The sequence below is a fragment of the Penicillium macrosclerotiorum genome (assembly GCF_028827735.1).
Source record: "Penicillium macrosclerotiorum strain IBT 26536 chromosome Unknown utg000002l_segment0_segment0, whole genome shotgun sequence".
In the NCBI taxonomy this organism is placed as follows: domain Eukaryota; kingdom Fungi; phylum Ascomycota; class Eurotiomycetes; order Eurotiales; family Aspergillaceae; genus Penicillium; species Penicillium macrosclerotiorum.
This window is the reverse complement of record NW_026643082.1, coordinates 2,358,857-2,377,002: the sequence shown is the minus strand read 5'-3', so window position 1 is coordinate 2,377,002 and position 18,146 is coordinate 2,358,857. Positions and strand designations below refer to the sequence as shown.

Below are 18,146 nucleotides of genomic sequence, written 5' to 3'. Positions count from 1 at the left end.
GGTTGACTTGGCAGTCCCGTTGTACATTATACTTGACCAGCAGCGGACATCTCCAATGCTTTTCAATAAACCAATATACCTTTCACGTTGATATTTTAGATATGTATGCAATCAACTTCTCTTTCTTGCAGCTTGTTGTCTCACGCAGACCAGAACAAGAATATTCCATGTCTGTTCCAGTCAAAGAAAGTTGATCTATGCATCTAGAGTCTCTTACGCTGGAAGGTTTATATCAACTGTTTTCTAACATTAAAATTCTCATCTCATTCTATATCAGTGGAGAATGTTCGTAACTGTATGATTGATTCTTCTACGTCCTCCCGATTGGCCTGCCTTCTCCTTGAATGATGTTCTCTACCTTCTTCTGTCAACAAGCCCCCTCCGTTTTCCACTTTGTCTTTGCGTCGAACATGCTTCCTTTGTTGGCGACCAATTTCTTTGTGAACAATTTCTTTGTCTCTATTGTTCTCTGGTCTACATCCATGGATGGACTGGCTCGACCCCAAAGATATATAAACCCTCCTCATCCGCCTCACAATTGCTCTCTTTTTCTGTAACACCGGCGTATCCGAGTATCTTTTGACCTTTCTGTCTTTGTTCAACCTACAATCCTTTTTGTTTGACCCATCTCCAGGCCCTTTGACAGGGACTGGTAGTTCCATAATGTCCTTTTCTCATCTTTCTGTAGGCTCCCCTTCTGGAGAGGACGACCCCTCTATACCTCTTGTCCCTAGCAATCTTCTCCCTGTAAGTGACTCGGAATCTGAGACTTCCCTTCTAGGGACCTGGGAGAACGCCCTGGCTGATGCGCAGACTAACATGATGTTCAATTCCCAAGTAGCGACTCGGATATCTTCTGAGTCTCTAGAACATGGTCGTGACGATGATTTCGGGCACAGCAGCCTTGCTCCATCCATTTCTGGACCTAATCCAAGCTTCTCCGCCAATATCCTCGGGGAGGCTCAGTATGTCGCGTTAGCTCCTGCGGTTATTGAGCTCGTAAAACAACTGACCGCTGAAGCCGTTGGCGATCCCTCCCATGCTGCAGAACAACATTCCATTGAGGCTGTTGACGCCGACGAGGAGCGCTTTAGGGCCGGCGAGGAGAATCCCCAGCTCTTAAATGCTGAAAATCGTCCAATTGAGACCGCTGAGCTCTCTGGAGCCGGTGAGGAGACTCCCCAGTCTGAAGATTTGGAGACCGGGACTGCCGTTGAGCTGCATGCCCAATCTCTTGTGGAGCTACCTGGCGATTCCGTCTGGGTTGTAGAACAACGGTCTGCTGAGGCCATTGCGGAGCCCGCTGAGACTTTTGAAGATATTCCACGGTCTGAACATGTAGAACATGCTCCACAACCGGTACGTGCGCCCCCTGCCAGCGCGGCGCCTTTGACAGAGCGACTTGGACAGCTAACGCTAGACCACGCATTTTCGTCTTCGGCGCCCAACAGTGATGAGGTGGGTGGTTCATCCGATGCTACAAGAAGCTTTATCGCCGTAGGCCAGCAGTTTCGTGACCCGGTGCGATCTCGACAGGAGCTTCGCGTTTTGGGCGCGCGCGTTGCATCGTTGATCCATGACGCTCAAGCAACGGGTTGTCTCGTTCCGCGCGCCTCCTTGACCTTCCAAACGATCGAGAGCACCGCGAGGTTTGTTGACGAACGGTATTATGCTCCCCCGGTCAATGAAATTTTCGGCCTTCACTTCGTTCCTGCGAGCCTGTATCCGCGAGAACAGCATATATTCCAGGTGAACCTGGAGTTTGCATCGTGGCTCGGCGTCACAGCCCCTGGGATCATCGTGATGCAGAGCATCGAACGAGCGTTGCGTCAGGCTGGTTCTCATGTGGCTCCTTCATACGATCCCCCGATTTCCGAGGTCGCCTTAACACTCTATGAGCGATATTATCCCCGAAACACCCTTCGCTTCGTAATCTTTGACACCGTGATCAACCCACAGACATTGCATCATGTCCAGTGGGTCTTGAACAACGACTGGCCCCCCCTCGGAGCACCCACAATACTGGGTCTACGGCACGCAGGAGTATGAGGAGATTCTCGGGACTCGAATCGGGCGATTAGTAGGCTATCTTGTGTTGGGTGCTTACCCCCGAGGCACCCGTTCCATCACTCGCATCATTTCTTGGGTTACTGATCAGGGCTCGTTGTATCTCCGTTTTGATATTGAAGACATCCCTAGTAGACCAGTTCGTCTCGCCCTACCTATTCTACGCTTAGCCCTTTGGCCCATTGAGCGTGGGACCGTTGGCATTCGACATGTGGCCGAGCGGATTGCTGCCGTCATTTGGAGATTGGATCTGTTCATAAACTGGATGCAGCGTCTGATGAATTTGCCCTTTCTTATCATTTCTACGATGCAGCTGCTGATCATGATTTTGCTCTGAACTAGACACCCTGCCCTCTTTCGTTGCTCTCTTTCGCCAGTCTTGAGCTGCCGGCATTATTACCAGCTTCTGTCTGTTTAATCCATCAAAAGTTGATTGAACTTTCCACGCCTCCTTACTAACTAGCTACTCCCCCAGTTTCCCAAATTGCCTCTCTGTTTGGATACTCTGAATTTAGCTTCATTAACAATTTAGCAGCCCTTTCTTGAAAGAAAAGGGAAATGAAAATAAGGAATTTTTTTACCTAATGTTAAATCCAGAAAGATATACGTAACATTATTTGAAATGATTTCGTAGATTGCGAATATATTTTATTTCGTATACCTTCATGAAATATGTGATGTGATAACCAGTGCTTAGGTGGCTGCAGTTTCTGATCACCCAACGAAACAACCAGTTGGCAAAGAATTTGAAATAGGGCGATTTATAGGGGTTTCCCTGTGGATTTATTTTGAGCGCAGGATTTTTTTTTTCTAGTCATGCATCAGAGAACAATACGTGGACTGAAAAAACTGTTATATATTTAGCGAGGAGTGGGTCACAGTAAGCTTAGCTATGGCATTAATATAAGCGGCAGATATCCAACTCGAAAATCATCCAGTAGCATGCTCTGGTTAGTTAGCCTATTCTGCATTTTGTCATCACAAGGGAGCTCATGCAATGAGAAAGCAGATGTATCGCTGTTAAAATAATGAATTAGTCTAGCGAGCGTGCAAAGATATAGAGCCTCGCTGTGAGCAGACTGTTGTATGGCTGGCATCGTGCACAAACACATTAACAACAGTTACTGCTTTGGTATTTCATGTAGTACACAGTAAATTTTGAAGTGGGTTTTCTCTTTGTTTTACCCTATCTCTAAATAAAGAGCCTTTTTTTCATTTCTGAACTTTCGTAAACATTTTTCCAATAATATTGTTTCCAGAATATTACCAGCATTCAGCCTTCCAAGCCGTTCGAAATCTCCTTGCCGGTATGAAGACACGACAAGGAGCGTGGGAATTTCGCAAATCATTCTAGGATGACTTTCACATAGTAAACGGAAAGAAGTGGTTTCAATGACTTGGTTAATACCGCCGTCCCTTCCGGAAGTGACTACTTATGGGAGCGAGGCAGTGGCTTGTTGAATCAGTTGAATCAAAACCTGGGTACTTTCTATTTCAATGACTCACATTAGATTGAAAAATTGAAGAGACTAATAAGATCTCAATATGGATCGGGCGGAGCCTGTGCTTCGGGAACCTGTAACTCGAGAAACAACAGTAACTCGGAGGTGGACTTTGACTCGAAAGAGAACAACGGGGTTTCAATCTGCAGGTTGATTTATGCCTCGGCCTACTCTAGAATAAGATCCTCCTCTAGCATTAGAAACTCAGACAGCAGATGCTCATCTGGCACCGGATCTAGAAAACTAAGGTTCCTCAGTTTGGAGGAGACGAGGTTCGATAATAGATGGTGGCCTGGGATACAGAAGTTTGAGGCTAGGATCTGTCAGAGGCTCGGGGCTGAGGCGAGGTTCAGAGACGATTGGATTGAAAAGGATTCGGGGATCGGCTGGAGGTGCTGGGGGCCCTGTCAAGGGACGGTAATACTCAGATTCTCGCATGATGGAAGAGAACATTGGACCAGGCAACCCTGCAATTGGGTCTGGCATCCTAGGCCATCGTTCTGGAGCGCATACTACGCATCCATCGTATTCGACCAGCCTCTCGGATCCTGGGACGATGGGCTCCAGGTCAAACTCGATAGCGGGCAACGGGTCAAGGGCCCAAGTCGTAATGCGGGCAATGCGAGCTCTGCTTTGGCCGTAAGCACAGAGAACGAAGCAGGCAGCGGCGTTCCCAAGCTCGGATCCCAGGAGAGCATTGTATTCTTTGGAGCCCCATTCCCAAGTCCGGGGCAGGAAGTCGGGGTACGAAAGCGCATTCCTTAGCTGGTATATCTCCTTCAGCACATTGAGCGTGTTGATGTTAGTAATTCTCAGTCCAAAGATAGCTTTCAGGGTATCAAGAGGATACCTTCTCTCGTAGAAAACCTTGAGGACCTCGGATGGCCGATGATACGTGGTTCGATACATCTCATCTACAAACACCACTCCAGGGGCTATCATGCCTCCGTACCGTTCAAGCAGTAGCGGATTTGTTACAGGGTCTACAGGCGCGATACGGAACTTCTCATAGTTGCCGTTGGGCTCGCGCACGTCTTCCGGCCAAAGCCCTAGATCTCGTGCCTTCTCTCGAACGGGAGCGTCCACAGCCTCGGGGAGAAAATCGGGCTTCCAGAAGGTCAATTGGTCAAGTGTGAGTGTCGAGAGCGGAACAAGATATTTTTTGGACTTTTCCAGTCTCGTGGAACCTTCAATACATTGCTGGTAGAAGTAACCTCGCTTCTCGAGGAGGCCGTAGAAGGTTGAAGGCACCATTTCCTTGGACCGGGGGTTAAAAGAGGAAGTGATCCCGAAAGCGGGGGCGGGTTGCAGGTCCAGGTGGATCAGATACCAGATTTTTCTACGCGAATCTGTGATTGAATTTGGGTTAAGCTTGATTTTCGGGATTTCGAATTCGCGGGGAGAGTTGGGGGAAGGGGAGGGGCAGGGGGCGTAACAGGCCATAGTATTTATACTTGTCGTAGTTCCCATCTATGCTAGTCGTTTGGTTAAGCTTAATGCTGAAGAACGCGAGAGAACAAAGAGAGAGCTTTCGTAACAAAGAGAGGATCATTCACAATGAAATAGTAACCCTTAGACCTCTGGGGAGACAGGATATTGTCGCCTCGAATGCCCGCGATATTCCGAAGTATACTAGTGAAAAAACACTACAACACAAAAATTGACCTACATATAGGTCAATGTCTTTCTTGTGCCATCAACTACCATTTTACATATATTTCAGCGACCTGTAGCCTGATTTAGGGTATCATAATCCTCATTCGCACAAACGGTGCTCAAAAATAGATACATAACGCCTGGATGTATCATTTAAATCCAAACCCTCAACGCCATATATGCATTCAGGTCCATCAAATGGCACGCCTCGGGGAATCTGATTCGATGCCATTTACAAAAATCCTGTCACTTCGGCAGACCACATGCCTTAATCAAAAGCTCCTTTTTTTTGTATGGCACTCATCGGCTTTTCATGCAAAGTTCAAGGTCCACAAATGATACCAGAAATGCGTAACGACAGATCCAAAATGGATAGATGCTCATCAGCACCATCCACCAATCGCCGATCCATCTCGGAAAAGACCATGACGATCTTATTCTTCTGGATATCAGGAATGGCCTCGTTGAAGACAACCCGGCGGTACAGCTGCCGTAGGATGTTAGTACCTTACACATCCAACTTGAAAAACAGAAAAATAGAAAATCACGAACCTGGCTAACCAGCTGTGTAGCGCTCCACCCATCCGCAACAAGGTCCGTAACTACGCTTGAGATGGCCTCATATGTCGAACGTCCGCCCTTGGGCTGCATGGCCTGGATCAAGCTATCCAGCACATTTTCAGGCACTACGCCAGCAATCTCTTCAATCGTACTGACGGTTATAGGAGCCGCCGCGGCACTCGCTGCGTCTGTCATCTCCGCGTCATCATCGGCATCCTTCTTCGCCGGGTTTGTCGCACTCGCCAGCCGGGCCGCACTCTGCAGATAAGTGATCGCCCGACGCAAATCACCCTCGCCACATCGTATCAGCGTCTCAATCACGCCATCCTCGAGATTAAGGTTCTCCGCGCTCGCAATATCGCTCAGCCGCTCGCCCGCGGCGGAGTTGTCCAGACTCTTGAAGCGGAACTTGCTGCATCGACTGGCGAGCGGCTCAATGATGCGGGTGACGTAGTTGCAGACGAGACAGAAACGAGTGATACGGCTATACTGCTCCATTGTGCGGCGCAATGCGGATTGGGCGTCCTGGGTCATGCTGTCCGCTTCGTCGAGGATGATGATCTTGAATGGCGGGCAAGGGTATTGCGCGAGGTAGGCGGCATCAAGGCCAGTGGTCTGGGTGAGCTGCGCGCGAGCGAAGTTTTTGACCTTTTCACGGACGATGGCGATACCACGCTCGTCGGAGGCATTGAGTTCAAGAATGCGGGAGCGGTAGAGCGCCGGGCCGAAAAGGGATTTGGCTAGGGCGAGGATTGTGGATGTTTTGCCGGTTCCCGGTGGTCCGTAGAAGAGCATGTGAGGGAGCTATATACTTGTAGGTAAGCAATGAGTGTAGAAATGCAGTCATTTGCGAGTGGATTGTGCATACGTTGGAAGCTTGCAAGGTGCGTTGGAGCACTTTTGTTGTATGGTCTTGCGCAGCCACATCATCAAGGGTCTTTGGCCGGCTGCTTCAGGTCAGAATTGAGTCCGGTCAATCGTTCAGCCTCGTGAAAAACATACTATTTCTCAACCCAGGGCTGCAACCGGGTGTTATCTTCCTTGTTGTCGCTTGCCTTGGGTTTCGAGCTGCTGGATGCAGCGGCTGCACGAGCCTTGTTGTTGAAGAAATTGGCAGCCATAGCAACTTGAGTCACAGTATCAAAAGGTTGAGAAATCCCCAAGCTTAAGCCGCGGTTAGCTGTTGTAGGTCAGACTTGAAGTGGAAGACGAGAGACGCCCGTCGCGGTGAAAGAGACGCGTCTACACGTGACACGTGCGGTCGGTACAGGTTGGAGATGAGCCAATCACACCAGGCAATTATACTCCTTGGGGAAGCGCGGGCAAGTTGATAACGAAGAATGTCCAATCGATTAGAGGACGCCTCCTATAGTTCCAAGACTATACTTTTCATCTAAGGCGATTACAATGAACAATGACTGGTTCGTAAGTGGCGTAAGACTATCGTGACATGTCAACTCCCAAATCTATAACTCATCCCGAACTGGTTCCTCCGCCTCGAACATTCTTTTCTTGGGATTCCGAGGGATATCCTCTTGTTGCTGCATTTCCTCTGGTGACAGATCATTGATGTCTTTCTTTCCTTCACTCTCAACCATGCGTCCGATTTCATCGATGATTCGATCTTCCTCTGCCTCTGTCGAAGATTCATGATCCCAGGCAGTATTGCCGGTTGGGACAGTTCCTCCGGAAATTGCAGTAGCGGTCTCCTGGATGGCCGCTGAGATGCCATTACCAAAAGTGCCGGATGAAAGCTGGTTCGTTGTGCTGGAAACCCCCACTGCGCTCAATCCAGTAAACACAACCCTCAAGACAAGCTTGAAGGGTAGCCAAACCAGCCACCACATAGGACCATAAAGAATACGACGGAAGAGAAGCCATGCAATAGTTCCAATCAAAATGTAGAACGCAGTCTCAAGATACCACGTGTCGGATTTCTGGGAGCGAAGGAGAGAGTTGGCCAGGCTGCGGGAATTGGCGAGAAGAGTATCGAGGCTTGTATAGGATTCGGACAAAGAGGATATGGCGGCCGTTGATTGCTCTAGTAGTTACAATATCAGAACAAGCTGTAGGAAAGATGGGAAAGATTCATGGTTACTCACCGAGAGTTTCTTGGGCAAATTGGCTCCGGGAAAGCTCCGCCTGCATAAGGTGGTGAGTTCTGCGCAATGCGGCGGTCACATCATTCGATGCGTTGAGTACCAGGTCGTCTTGCGTAAATTTCTCCGAAGTTTTTTGCTGATCAGAAGAGGACTGTGATCTCGACAGCAACAGTTCCCGCTCTGTGCGCTTTGCAAGCTCGGCATTCCGTTTGGCTTGTAACTGGGCATTTCGAAAATCCCCTCGAGTCCTGCAATTAATGTGAGCTTTGAATCAAATGAACAAATTTGGATCCAGCATGAACTGTCATGCACAGTCGAACTTGGTAGCCTGGCGGTAATAGGAAATAGGTTTAACCCACCTCCTCAGGTCCTCTGCCAATCGCCCTGTCATGGCAATCACTCTTTCCTTTTCAGCCTCCTTATCTCCACCGTTCACAGAAGACTTCCTTCGACTATCTGAGCCAGCTGCTAATGCATCGGCTTCCCCGCGCAGGAGCTCCAGTTCATCTTCTGCATCTTTCAATCGGGAGTGGATCTCAGAACCCAGTTCCACACGGGCCTCATCACCTTGCCCAAGAGAAGCGGTGAAATTGCGCAGTCGATCAACAAGAGGATGTATCTGCCCCAGCGTAGTCGACAGCTCCTTCAGGCGGGCATGAAGAGCGGCTGTAGTGGACATATTTGGGAGGTAGAAGATGTCACATTCAAGGGAGGACTGGCAAGTGTTCTGATTGAATAATTGCAATTCAAATGGCAAATATCGTTAACGAGATAATTGAGAGCTTGGGCTTCATCCGACTGCAGGTTTATTTTGAACATGCGCAAGTTGGCAAGTTGGCATGCTCAGCATCACGAGCTCCGGCGCGGGCCCATTGATATGTTTGCATCTGCGGCAAACATTGTCGGACTTTCCATCCCGGGGTCGCAGCCCGCGACTCAGCGGAAACGTTTGTTCGGACTACCCGTTGACCATATTCTCCCAGGAATTCAAAATCCCAGGCATCTGATTGATATAACTCGGAGATTGTCATAATTTTGATTGAGTTCTGCCCACGCAATTTGCTCTCATCCATCGAGACAACCACCACCGCTTCCGCAAAAAAACCTTCCTGCAGCACGGCCATCGAAGCCGATCAGGTACGCATCGATCACCGACAGGCACCCAGTGGTTGCTTAATAAATGCAAAAACTGACCCAATTCCTCAAGAAATCACCTTTACTCTATTTCAACTACCTCAACCCTCCTACACCTGTCTGGAATCCTCTTCAATCCATCCACCATGACGATCCCCATCAGCACAATCACTACATTCCGCACGACCTTCAACCCCTTCTCGCAAGCCTCGCGACCTTGTCGCCTCTTTCTCTCACTTCTGCGCACCCCCACGACAACCCCGACTAGCAGCCCCACCCACATCGACATCAAGGTGACTCAGCTGCCTCGCAACTCGACCCAGCAGCCCGTGATGACCATCGGCTTCAAGGGCGGCAAGGAGCTGATCCTGGAGGTCGGCAAGCGGGGGCTCAAGATCGGCGACGTCGTTGAGGAGGTTTCTCGCGTTGGCCGTGCGCTGGAGCGTGAGGCCAGTCTGAAGGGTTGAGCGGGGCATAAGATGGGACATGTGTTTTCTTATATGACTTAGATCTTTGTATCATATTCTCTTGGCTTGTTTCATTTTGGCGCGTGGGGAACCCGAATTGCATTGCATCAGATTCAGATGGGTGATGTTTGATTGGAGATGTGTGTTCTCAGGCTTGTATAGTAGATACCATATCTGATATTCAACATCTTTATATTACTTGCATTTCTTCAGCCTTGGAAAAGGGCGATTGTAGCTCGCTTTCCACCCGTTGATTAAGTCCAATTCCGATAGCAATGGCTCTATGTGGATTATAGAAATGAGGCATGCTTAAACAGGTATACGATGTGTCCGAGAGTCTGAGAACAGCGTCCAGTGCCGCTTCGCTTGATGCCTTTCTCTAAAGCTATCGGGTCACTTGGTTCATTCAAGGAACGGTGTGCAATGAGTCGCTTCATGTCTCAATCGGAAAAGAAACCAGAATCTAAGCTACCGTAGTCATTGTGACCAATATGAAAAATTATTTTGTTCAACCTAAAGCAAATGCAGCCCGGTTCTAGCACGACCGTACTACAATCGAGTAAGCTCCGAAAGTTCGATCGTCGTTTTATAACACGGCATGTCGGCCATGGCGATCAATCAGCATTTTGAATTTGGTATTCTTTAAAAAGCGAAGGGCAACATTTAAGCGGCAGCGCCAGAGATGAAGAACCACTTGTCAATGCTTCCGTCAATGGGAGCGGGGGCAGGTTCTCGCCGCGGGGGATGGCAGCCACCTGGGCGGCATCGGCGCGGTTCTCCTCAAGCTGGGTGTTGGCACTGTGAATGCATCGAGTTAGTGAATGTCTCGCAAGATACTCCCAGATCAAACTGGGTATTATTGAAAAAGACGCAGAAATGAAAGGGAAATCACGTACACGCTGATGTCGCCGGCGGGGGCCTTGCCGGACATGAGCTTCTCCCAGGCATCGGAGCACTCCTTGATGACCTCCTCGGCGTACTTCTTGTTCTTGCACTCGCCGGAGAAAGCGAACTGGTTCTCGGGCTTGCCGTCGGGAATCTTGTAGATGCGGAACCACTCGTTGGTGGCGCGCATAAGGCCGGGCAGGTGGCTCTCGACATCCTCGATGTCCTTCAGCTTGGCAGCCAGGGGGTCCTTGACGTCGATGACGATGATCTTCCAGTCGGTCTCCTCCTCGTCGATCAGGGCCATGACACCCAGAACCTTGACCTGCTTAACCTGACCGGGGTAGCCGACCAGCTCGCCGATCTCGCAGACATCCAGAGGGTCGTTGTCGCCCTTTGCCTTGGTCTCGGGGTGGATGGAGTTGGGGTCCTCCCAGGTCTATACAATCTGGTCAATCGACTGTTCCCTTCTCTCCTAGTGGATGTTTTTGCGGAAGCCTTTGGCGGACGAAGGGGAGGTTCAGGAAGCGGGGTATTCTCAACTTACGCGGGGGAAGGCACCGTAGTTCCAGAGATAACCCTTGTGGGGGAAGCAGTTACGGACGAAGCGAAGCTTGCCCTTCTTGGTGTCCTGCTTGATGGGATTGAGGAACTCCTCCTTGGAGATCTGTAATCATGTCGCAATCAGCATTCGGCTTAGGGTCAGTTGCGGCTGCGGGGGTATTGTATGTGCAGCATTGGCACCACTCGGGAGGTGTGATGGCAAGAGAGGGATGCGAATAAGCGTACCTCCTGCTTGGCGTTGGTCCAGCGAGGGATCTCAACGACCATGTTCAGGATGCCGTTGGCCTCATCTGCGTAGAGGGGAATGTCGTGGAAGGGAGAGACGGGGACGCCATCCTTCTCGATGTAAACACGGTGCTCCAGCGTATAGGGCTGGGCAATCTTGCGGACGGTGTACGACATGGTGGACGCGGGGGAAGAGAAATGTCTGGCAAGCAGAGAGACTCGAGAGAGAGAGGAAGTAGAAGGCCTAGTGGGGGGAGAAAAGGAGGAAGGAGGGGCTGCTGAAGTGGGGGGAGCCAGCGTTGCTGATGTGCGCCAGACTCGGCGGGAGGCGGTGGAGGTAGAAAATCCGAGTCGGGCCAAGGGAGGACGGCCCAGAGCCATTGGCTGCGACGTGGCCGGGTTGGAAAGTGGGAAACGGGGGTTTCAAAGGTGGCAGGAAGAGAAGACGTGCTCACGGCCCCTGATGTCAGTGCTCCGGCTGGTCAATGGCTCTGGAGGTGCGAGTCTAAAGTTGAAGGGGCTTGCGTGTTCCGAGAGTCGCCCAGGGGATCGGCCCTTGTGAACTGGGTCCGATTCTCTTTTTTTTCTGTGCCGTCATTTCAGGGAACTTATGTACACCTAAGGCCTAGTGATGGGTAGGCAGGATTGACATTTCCACCACAACTGCTCAGTCCGTACTATCTTCGAACTCGACGATGACCACATCAAAGTATACCCCGGACGGTCTCGTGCTTCATGCGAGTACCGCTGTACCCGGCGGTACGTAGGGCGAGGCATGTACTCTGCATGTACTCGGTACCCGAGACAGCTGCGAGTGCTAGACCGATATCGGGATAGTGGGCATCGCAGGTAAAGCCAACCAACGGAAGGATCTCACGCCCTATACGAAGTATGGCGTAGTTCAAACCCTATAGTACCTCCATAGTATCTCTTCCGTGCGGAAGGAATATAGCTAGTTTGCCTTTGCTCGACGCAAGTTCAATACGCAGTTCCCACCATCAGTCTCCTTCTCAGAGATCGTGGCAAATCCCGTGGGCCTTTCTTGGCAGGGGAATTGGGTGTGCCATACAATGTTGAGCAGGTGGAGCCCACAATGACAAACGCGAGTCTGGCAACACAAACGAGACCCGAAACAACGTGGCCAGAATCAGGCATAAACCAGGCATCTATCAGGCATTCAAATTTCAAAAATTTTAATCAAAGAAGGTTATCGTCACCTATCGGCACGTGACTGGGCGGATCTCGCCGAACCCCCAGAAAAGTCCCTCTCATGAGTTAACTCTTTTGTTAAAAAAAAAATACGCCCCTCCTTCTCAGCATGCTATGATCCGACTCCTACGCTCTGCCATGACTGCCATCACTGAGTCCGTGACTGCTGCGCCGGCCCAGGTGCCGCGCGTGCCCATCCCCGCCAACGGTGTCGACTATCGTGGTAAAATTGTCCTCGCCCCGATGGTTCGCTCTGGTGAACTGCCCTCGCGCCTACTCGCCCTTCACTACGGTGCTGATCTTGTCTGGGGTCCCGAGACCATCGACCGCTCGCTCATCGGTGCAGAGCGCCGCGTGAATCCCCGGAACGGCACCATCGAATTCACCCGTATGCCGTCGAACGGAGGCCGGAAAGAGAAAGCAGCGAAGGAATCAGTGATCTACCGAATCGACCCGGTGCGGGAAAAGGGCAAGCTCGTGTTCCAGATGGGAACTGCCAACCCTGACCTTGCGGTCCAAGCGGCCAAGGTCGTTGCCGGGGACGTGTCGGGGATTGATGTCAACTCTGGCTGTCCCAAGCCCTTCAGCACCAGTGGTGGAATGGGCGCGGCGCTGCTTCGCACGCCTGACAAGCTCGTCTCCATCCTGGAGACCCTAGTTCGAGAAGTTGGCGAGCCCTTCAAGATCGGTATCTCGGTCAAAATCCGTATCCTGGAAACTCCCGAGCTCACCGAGGCCTTGGTCACCCGTCTCGTGCGCACCGGTATCACCGGTTTGACCGTCCACTGTCGGACCACCCCAATGCGACCTCGCGAGCGCGCCATCCGCCATCAGCTGCGCATGATTAGAGAGCTGTGCCATAATGCTGGCGTCGCCTGCGTGATGAATGGCGACGTGACCTCGCGCGACCAAGCTCTCGCCCTGATGGACGAGTTCGGTGTTGACGGCGCAATGATCGCCACCGCAGCCGAATCCAATTCATCCTGTTTCCGCTCCGAAGCCGATGGCGGACTCGCCCCGTGGCGCGATGTTGTCTACGAGTATATTAAGTACTCCCTCGACAGCGAAAATCGACTGGGTAACACCAAGTACCTGCTCAACATGCTGATCCCAGGCAAGGACAAGGACTTCAAGGAGGCCAAGGCAGCTCGCACTTACACCGACATCTGCCGCCGCCTGAAATTCGACGACCTTGTCGCTCATGCCATCCGTATCGATGAGATTCTCGAAATTACAGAAAAATGGGAAGATGGACCAGACGAGAACAGCACCCGCTCCAAGGCTGTTCAGAATGCGATGGAGAGCGAGTCTGCGCGCGCCGCTGGGGGCGCCAATACTAGGTCCTCCAAAGTAGCCCCTGCTACCCACAACGGTGGGCCTATTCGCACCTCGTCCATCCCCGAGCCACCCAAAGGCAAACCCGCCGAAGAGGCAGTTGTAGGCGCGTCGATTCCAGTATCGGAAGTCGGTCAGAAGCCGGAGGTGATGGCTTAGATTGCTTCTGACTAGCGTCTGGCTTTACTCTTCTTTTCCATTCTTTCTTATTTTTCTGCATAGCCTGGTTACCCGGATTTGGTCGTATTTTCTGCATCATTCACGGGTGTCTTCTCCTCTCCCTTCGTCCATAGATTCCCCCAAATCACATATATAATAAATATGCATGGTTGCTACAAGCAAAGGAAATTTTCCTCGGTTTATATACTTCATATTCAACCACTGGTCCTGATACGACCCAATCAATTTAGCAGGATAGTAACTAGACATATCATGTTTAGTTTCTCCTGAAGCCACGGCCTAGAATATTTCCCTTGGTCAACGTCCCAGCCAAACAGCACTGCCCGAAGTAGCGCGGGACTAGAAATTCCTATACCACATGACTACTCTCACAACGCCCCATACAGAGTTATCCTAAAGTGTAACAGAATCGCAAATCATATGAATGTGAGCTTTTTTTCATCAACAAGACTTCATTACTCTACTCTAACACGCTGAAAATGCGAACCTATGCATATCCGCACCGTGACAAACGCGACCATGTGTATAGGTTGGGGTATCTCCTCCCTGGCTGCGGGAAGAGATACGGATGAAAAAAAATGGGAAAAGAAGAGAAAAGAAAACAACGCCGCGAGTGAAATATTCACCCTTTCCATCTTGACTATTCTGCGCTGGGCTCGGCGACCCCCTTCTCGTGCATGTCTGCTAGCATCATGCTTTCCACGGTCTTCATACCAACCTCCTCGGTCTTCTTTGAGCCAACGTCATCGTCGCCAGCGACCGCGTGGTCGAGAGCCAGCTTCGTCTGGCCGAGGGCGTAGATCTGCTCCTCGATGGTGCCACGGGTGACGAAGCGGATTACTTCGACCTCGCGGATCTGGCCGACGCGGTGGGCGCGGTTCTCGGCCTGGACGTCCTCCTGCGGGTTGAAGGAGGAGTCGAAGATGATAACTTTGTTGGCGCACGCCAGGTTGATGCCTGCGCCGCCGGCCTTGGTGGAGAGTAGAAAGACGGGGATATCTTCGCGTTCGTAGAAGGTATCGAGGATGGTCTGGCGGTCCTCGACATTGGTGCGACCATCCAACCGGACGAACTCTATGCGCAGCGTCTCCAGCACGTTCTCCAGGATATCCATAACCATGGTGAACTGCGAGAAGATCAGGGTTCTGTCCCCGTTCGCGATGAAGCCAGTTAATAGGGTGCGTAGTTGATCTATCTTGCCAGAGTCCATCCATTCCTCATTCTTGAGCTTGAACTTGCCCAGCGAGGCGGGGTTGTCAATACACATCTTGTGACATTCGAAATCATTATAGGGCTGTAGCTCTTCCTCAATAATAGCGGGGTTTGAGGCGGCCCATTTCTCTTCTTTCAGACAGCTCTTAGCCATCTTCTTGAGAATTGCGTCCGTGTAGTGGCGTCGCGCGAGAAGAGGATGGATAGCTGCTTGGCGGAGTTTCATAAGGATATTGGCGGACTTGGAGCCAGTTTTGACACCGGCGGCGCGATCCTCGAGGAGCTGACGAACCTGCTCCTTTTCGAAATTGTAGATCTCATGCTGAGAAGGCTTGAGTTCGCAATACTGAACACGTGAGTGTTTAGCCGGCAGATCGATGACCTGGTGCTTCTTTCGCCGGAGGACGAATGGTTTAAGCATGGACTTGGCACGTTCAATACGCTGAGCGGAAAGAAGGGTGGCGTGGGATTCGTCATCTGTCTTGGCCTTGTTGGAGAAGACAGCATGCAGGTCTTCCTTGTGTTCCCTAAACACCTTCGGTAAGATGAAACCGAGAAGGGAAGCCAGCTCCTGGAGGTTATTTTGCAGGGGTGTTCCGGTGAGTAAGAGGCGGAAGCGGGCGCGAATTCTGATGAGTTTATCGTAGATTTGGGAATCATGGTTCTTTAATACGTGTCCTTCATCGTAAACGCAGACAGTGAAGTCCATATCACGAAGGAACTTGTTGTCAACCTTGTTGCGTGCAATGGTGTAGGTAGTGATGACAACATTGATGCTATCAGGGTTGTCTTCGATCTGTTCTCGAATTTCCGCACGCTCGTTTTGATTGGCATAATATGGCATAACAGTCAATGTCGGACAAAACTTCTTGAACTCGCGCAACCAATTCTCGATTGTGGAGGCGGGTACCACGACAAGATGAGGACCTCTAATATCCTTCTCGTATAGATGAGCGAGGAAAGCGATGACTTGACACGTCTTGCCAAGACCCATGTCGTCGGCAAGAATACAACTCATTTGTTTCTCGAACAACAGCGCCAACCAGTTGATACCGACAATCTGATAATTCTTCATTTCCAGGGTATCAGCCATAATTGCAGGCTGTGAGATGAATCGACTCTGAGTCTTGCTGTCAGACTTGCGGGATTTGCCGACAGGGCGAATCTCATCATCCGAGTCCTCATCTGGGGTTTGATGACTAGAAGAGGGTGTTGCGATTCCAGAATCATGGGAGCTCCCCATTGACACGAGCTCGAAGTCACCCTCTCGCTTACCAAAGAGATCGACGCCCCATTTCTTCATCTCCTCAGCGACTGGCCGGCCAAGCGCCTCACACTCTGCAACAAGGGCATCAATAGCCATGTATCCGGTCCACATATCCATACATTTGTCGACAATTTTGTCTCCGATGGGCTTGGGTGCCTTGCGAGGTCTACCTTTGCCTTTCGGTTTGGCGTCTGGGTCGACAGGAGCACTGACAGAGCGGACTTCGTCCAAAGAAGAGAAGGGGCGGTGGGAGGTAATCAGCTTGGCAGTTTCTTCGGGAACTGAAGCGATGTCTGCGAGGTCGTGGACATTGCAAGTATTGAAAAATCTCAACACCTTGTCATGTAAGCCGCCACTGGAAGAATCAATATCTTGCACGTCGGAGTCCTCCGAATCGGACAGCACAGCCTCTGGGGATGCGGATTGGGACTGGTCACGACGGCGACCTTTCTGGAGGCGGCCAGCCTTCTTCTGCGGCGGAGAATCATCCGATTCGATGGAGATTGTTGGAACAGAGTCTCGATTTCGTGGACCACGCATCAACCGGCCTCGAGGTTTGACTTCTTCGTGCTGTCTCTGCGATGCTGCGATGTTCATGGACGCCCATTTGTCATGAATAGTTCCCCGTGCCTTGATATTTTGTTTCGCAGTAGGACCCGCATTGCTCGTTATCGTAGGCCCGGTACTCAGTTCATCATCGGACGATTCGATATCCACTACGAAATTGCCGTCCGCGCGGGCTAGGAATTCCAAAGCGCGATCGTAGTTGCCGTTACACCGCATCAGTGCATCAGCGCACGCCTGAACCGATTTGTCTGGCATAATTTTGAGAATGCGCTCCACCTTTACGCGGACCCGGAAGTCGACAATGTCCTGCACTGTCAAATACTGGGCAGTCACAGGCTGCGCACGGGATGGCCCATCTTGTCTGGCTCTCTTCATCGCAACGCCCTTGGCGTTCTCAGCAGGACTCATTTGGTCTGCGGATCGTTTTGTCCCTGCTGTATTGGGATCGTACATGGCAGATAAGGTAATTTCCTTGAAGCGGCTCATGGGGCCTTCACCTCGAACCGGCGACTCAACCACTTTGTCTTTCTCGGGGCTGCGAGCGGATTTTTCAAACATGGAGGGTTTGATGTCGATGCGGTTCTCATCATCGTCAGATGATCCGCCTCGGTATGTCGGGCCATCATCCATGTCGAAATTGGGGGTGCGCTTGGCAGGGCGAACAGTGGAGGAAGGAGGACGAAAGTGAGTTCCCGAGGGGGCCATGAGTGAAGATAAAAGGCCGCCCTGGGGCACACGTCGCGGCGGCGATGGAACAGGGGCAGTCGGAGACGAAGCGGCAACTTGGACAATACTATTGTTTGGCCGCGAATAAGGCAACTCGATCAGTTGGGTCGGCTGCGTCAATTGCTGCGACGGGGAGAGAACATGCGCAGGCAGGGTGGCGATTGTCTCATGCTCGTCCGCGTTGGGGGTGCCTGGAGCAGGCTTCTTGTTCCGAACGGGAGTATCAGGCACTAGGTCGTCCATTTTTAAGGCAGTCGCAACCCTTCTTCTCTCAGTCGAGGCCAGCCTCCTCTCTGAACTGCGTACTCAATTTGGTATCCAGGATCGTTTTTTCTGCCGGCGGAAACGCGAAGCGGACGCGCCGCGAATCACGTGTTTCCCCGACAATGGAGCGATTTTACTCGATTGGGCAGGTCATCCTGCCCAATCTGGTGGAAGGAGAGCATGAAATCAAAACAATTGAGAAGCAAGGCCCCACTGGGAATGG

The 18,146-nt window shown here is 51.2% G+C and overlaps 8 protein-coding genes across 8 annotated transcripts; 3 read left to right on the top strand and 5 right to left on the bottom strand.

Moving 5' to 3' along the window:
• Positions 1-663: 663 nt before the first annotated feature.
• On the top strand, positions 664-2,299 carry N7462_002000 (uncharacterized protein; the record flags this gene model as incomplete). Its single annotated transcript, XM_057073726.1, has 2 exons — positions 664-1,980; positions 2,012-2,299. Coding segments are annotated over 2 exons (1,605 nt in total), but the record flags the coding sequence as incomplete, so codon positions are not given.
• Positions 2,300-3,812: 1,513 nt separating this feature from the next.
• N7462_001999 (uncharacterized protein) lies at positions 3,813-5,012 on the bottom strand (the record flags this gene model as incomplete). The annotated part of the gene is made up of 1 exon (XM_057073725.1): positions 3,813-5,012. The coding sequence occupies one exon, from the start codon at positions 5,010-5,012 to the stop codon at positions 3,813-3,815; it is 1,200 nt and encodes a 399-aa protein (XP_056937366.1).
• Positions 5,013-5,547: 535 nt separating this feature from the next.
• On the bottom strand, positions 5,548-6,907 carry N7462_001998 (replication factor C subunit 2; the record flags this gene model as incomplete). The annotated part of the gene is made up of 4 exons (XM_057073724.1): positions 5,548-5,712; positions 5,778-6,590; positions 6,655-6,733; positions 6,789-6,907. 4 exons carry the CDS (start codon positions 6,905-6,907, stop codon positions 5,548-5,550), a joined length of 1,176 nt encoding a protein of 391 aa, XP_056937365.1.
• A 345-nt stretch (positions 6,908-7,252) lies between these two features.
• N7462_001997 (putative protein transport membrane glycoprotein Sec20) lies at positions 7,253-8,567 on the bottom strand (the record flags this gene model as incomplete). The annotated part of the gene is made up of 3 exons (XM_057073723.1): positions 7,253-7,827; positions 7,889-8,136; positions 8,248-8,567. The coding sequence occupies 3 exons, from the start codon at positions 8,565-8,567 to the stop codon at positions 7,253-7,255; spliced, it is 1,143 nt and encodes a 380-aa protein (XP_056937364.1).
• A 601-nt stretch (positions 8,568-9,168) lies between these two features.
• N7462_001996 (mitochondrial 54S ribosomal mL53 protein) lies at positions 9,169-9,489 on the top strand (the record flags this gene model as incomplete). Its single annotated transcript, XM_057073722.1, has 1 exon — positions 9,169-9,489. One exon carries the CDS (start codon positions 9,169-9,171, stop codon positions 9,487-9,489), a length of 321 nt encoding a protein of 106 aa, XP_056937363.1.
• A 614-nt stretch (positions 9,490-10,103) lies between these two features.
• Positions 10,104-11,544, bottom strand: ipp1 (inorganic diphosphatase IPP1; the record flags this gene model as incomplete). The annotated part of the gene is made up of 4 exons (XM_057073721.1): positions 10,104-10,287; positions 10,386-10,813; positions 10,922-11,041; positions 11,164-11,544. 4 exons carry the CDS (start codon positions 11,542-11,544, stop codon positions 10,104-10,106), a joined length of 1,113 nt encoding a protein of 370 aa, XP_056937362.1.
• Positions 11,545-12,486: 942 nt separating this feature from the next.
• N7462_001994 (tRNA-dihydrouridine(20) synthase (NAD(+))) lies at positions 12,487-13,866 on the top strand (the record flags this gene model as incomplete). Its single annotated transcript, XM_057073720.1, has 1 exon — positions 12,487-13,866. The coding sequence occupies one exon, from the start codon at positions 12,487-12,489 to the stop codon at positions 13,864-13,866; it is 1,380 nt and encodes a 459-aa protein (XP_056937361.1).
• Positions 13,867-14,527: 661 nt separating this feature from the next.
• N7462_001993 (DEAD/DEAH box helicase) lies at positions 14,528-17,902 on the bottom strand (the record flags this gene model as incomplete). Its single annotated transcript, XM_057073719.1, has 1 exon — positions 14,528-17,902. The coding sequence occupies one exon, from the start codon at positions 17,900-17,902 to the stop codon at positions 14,528-14,530; it is 3,375 nt and encodes a 1,124-aa protein (XP_056937360.1).
• Between the last annotated feature and the right edge of the window lie 244 nt (positions 17,903-18,146).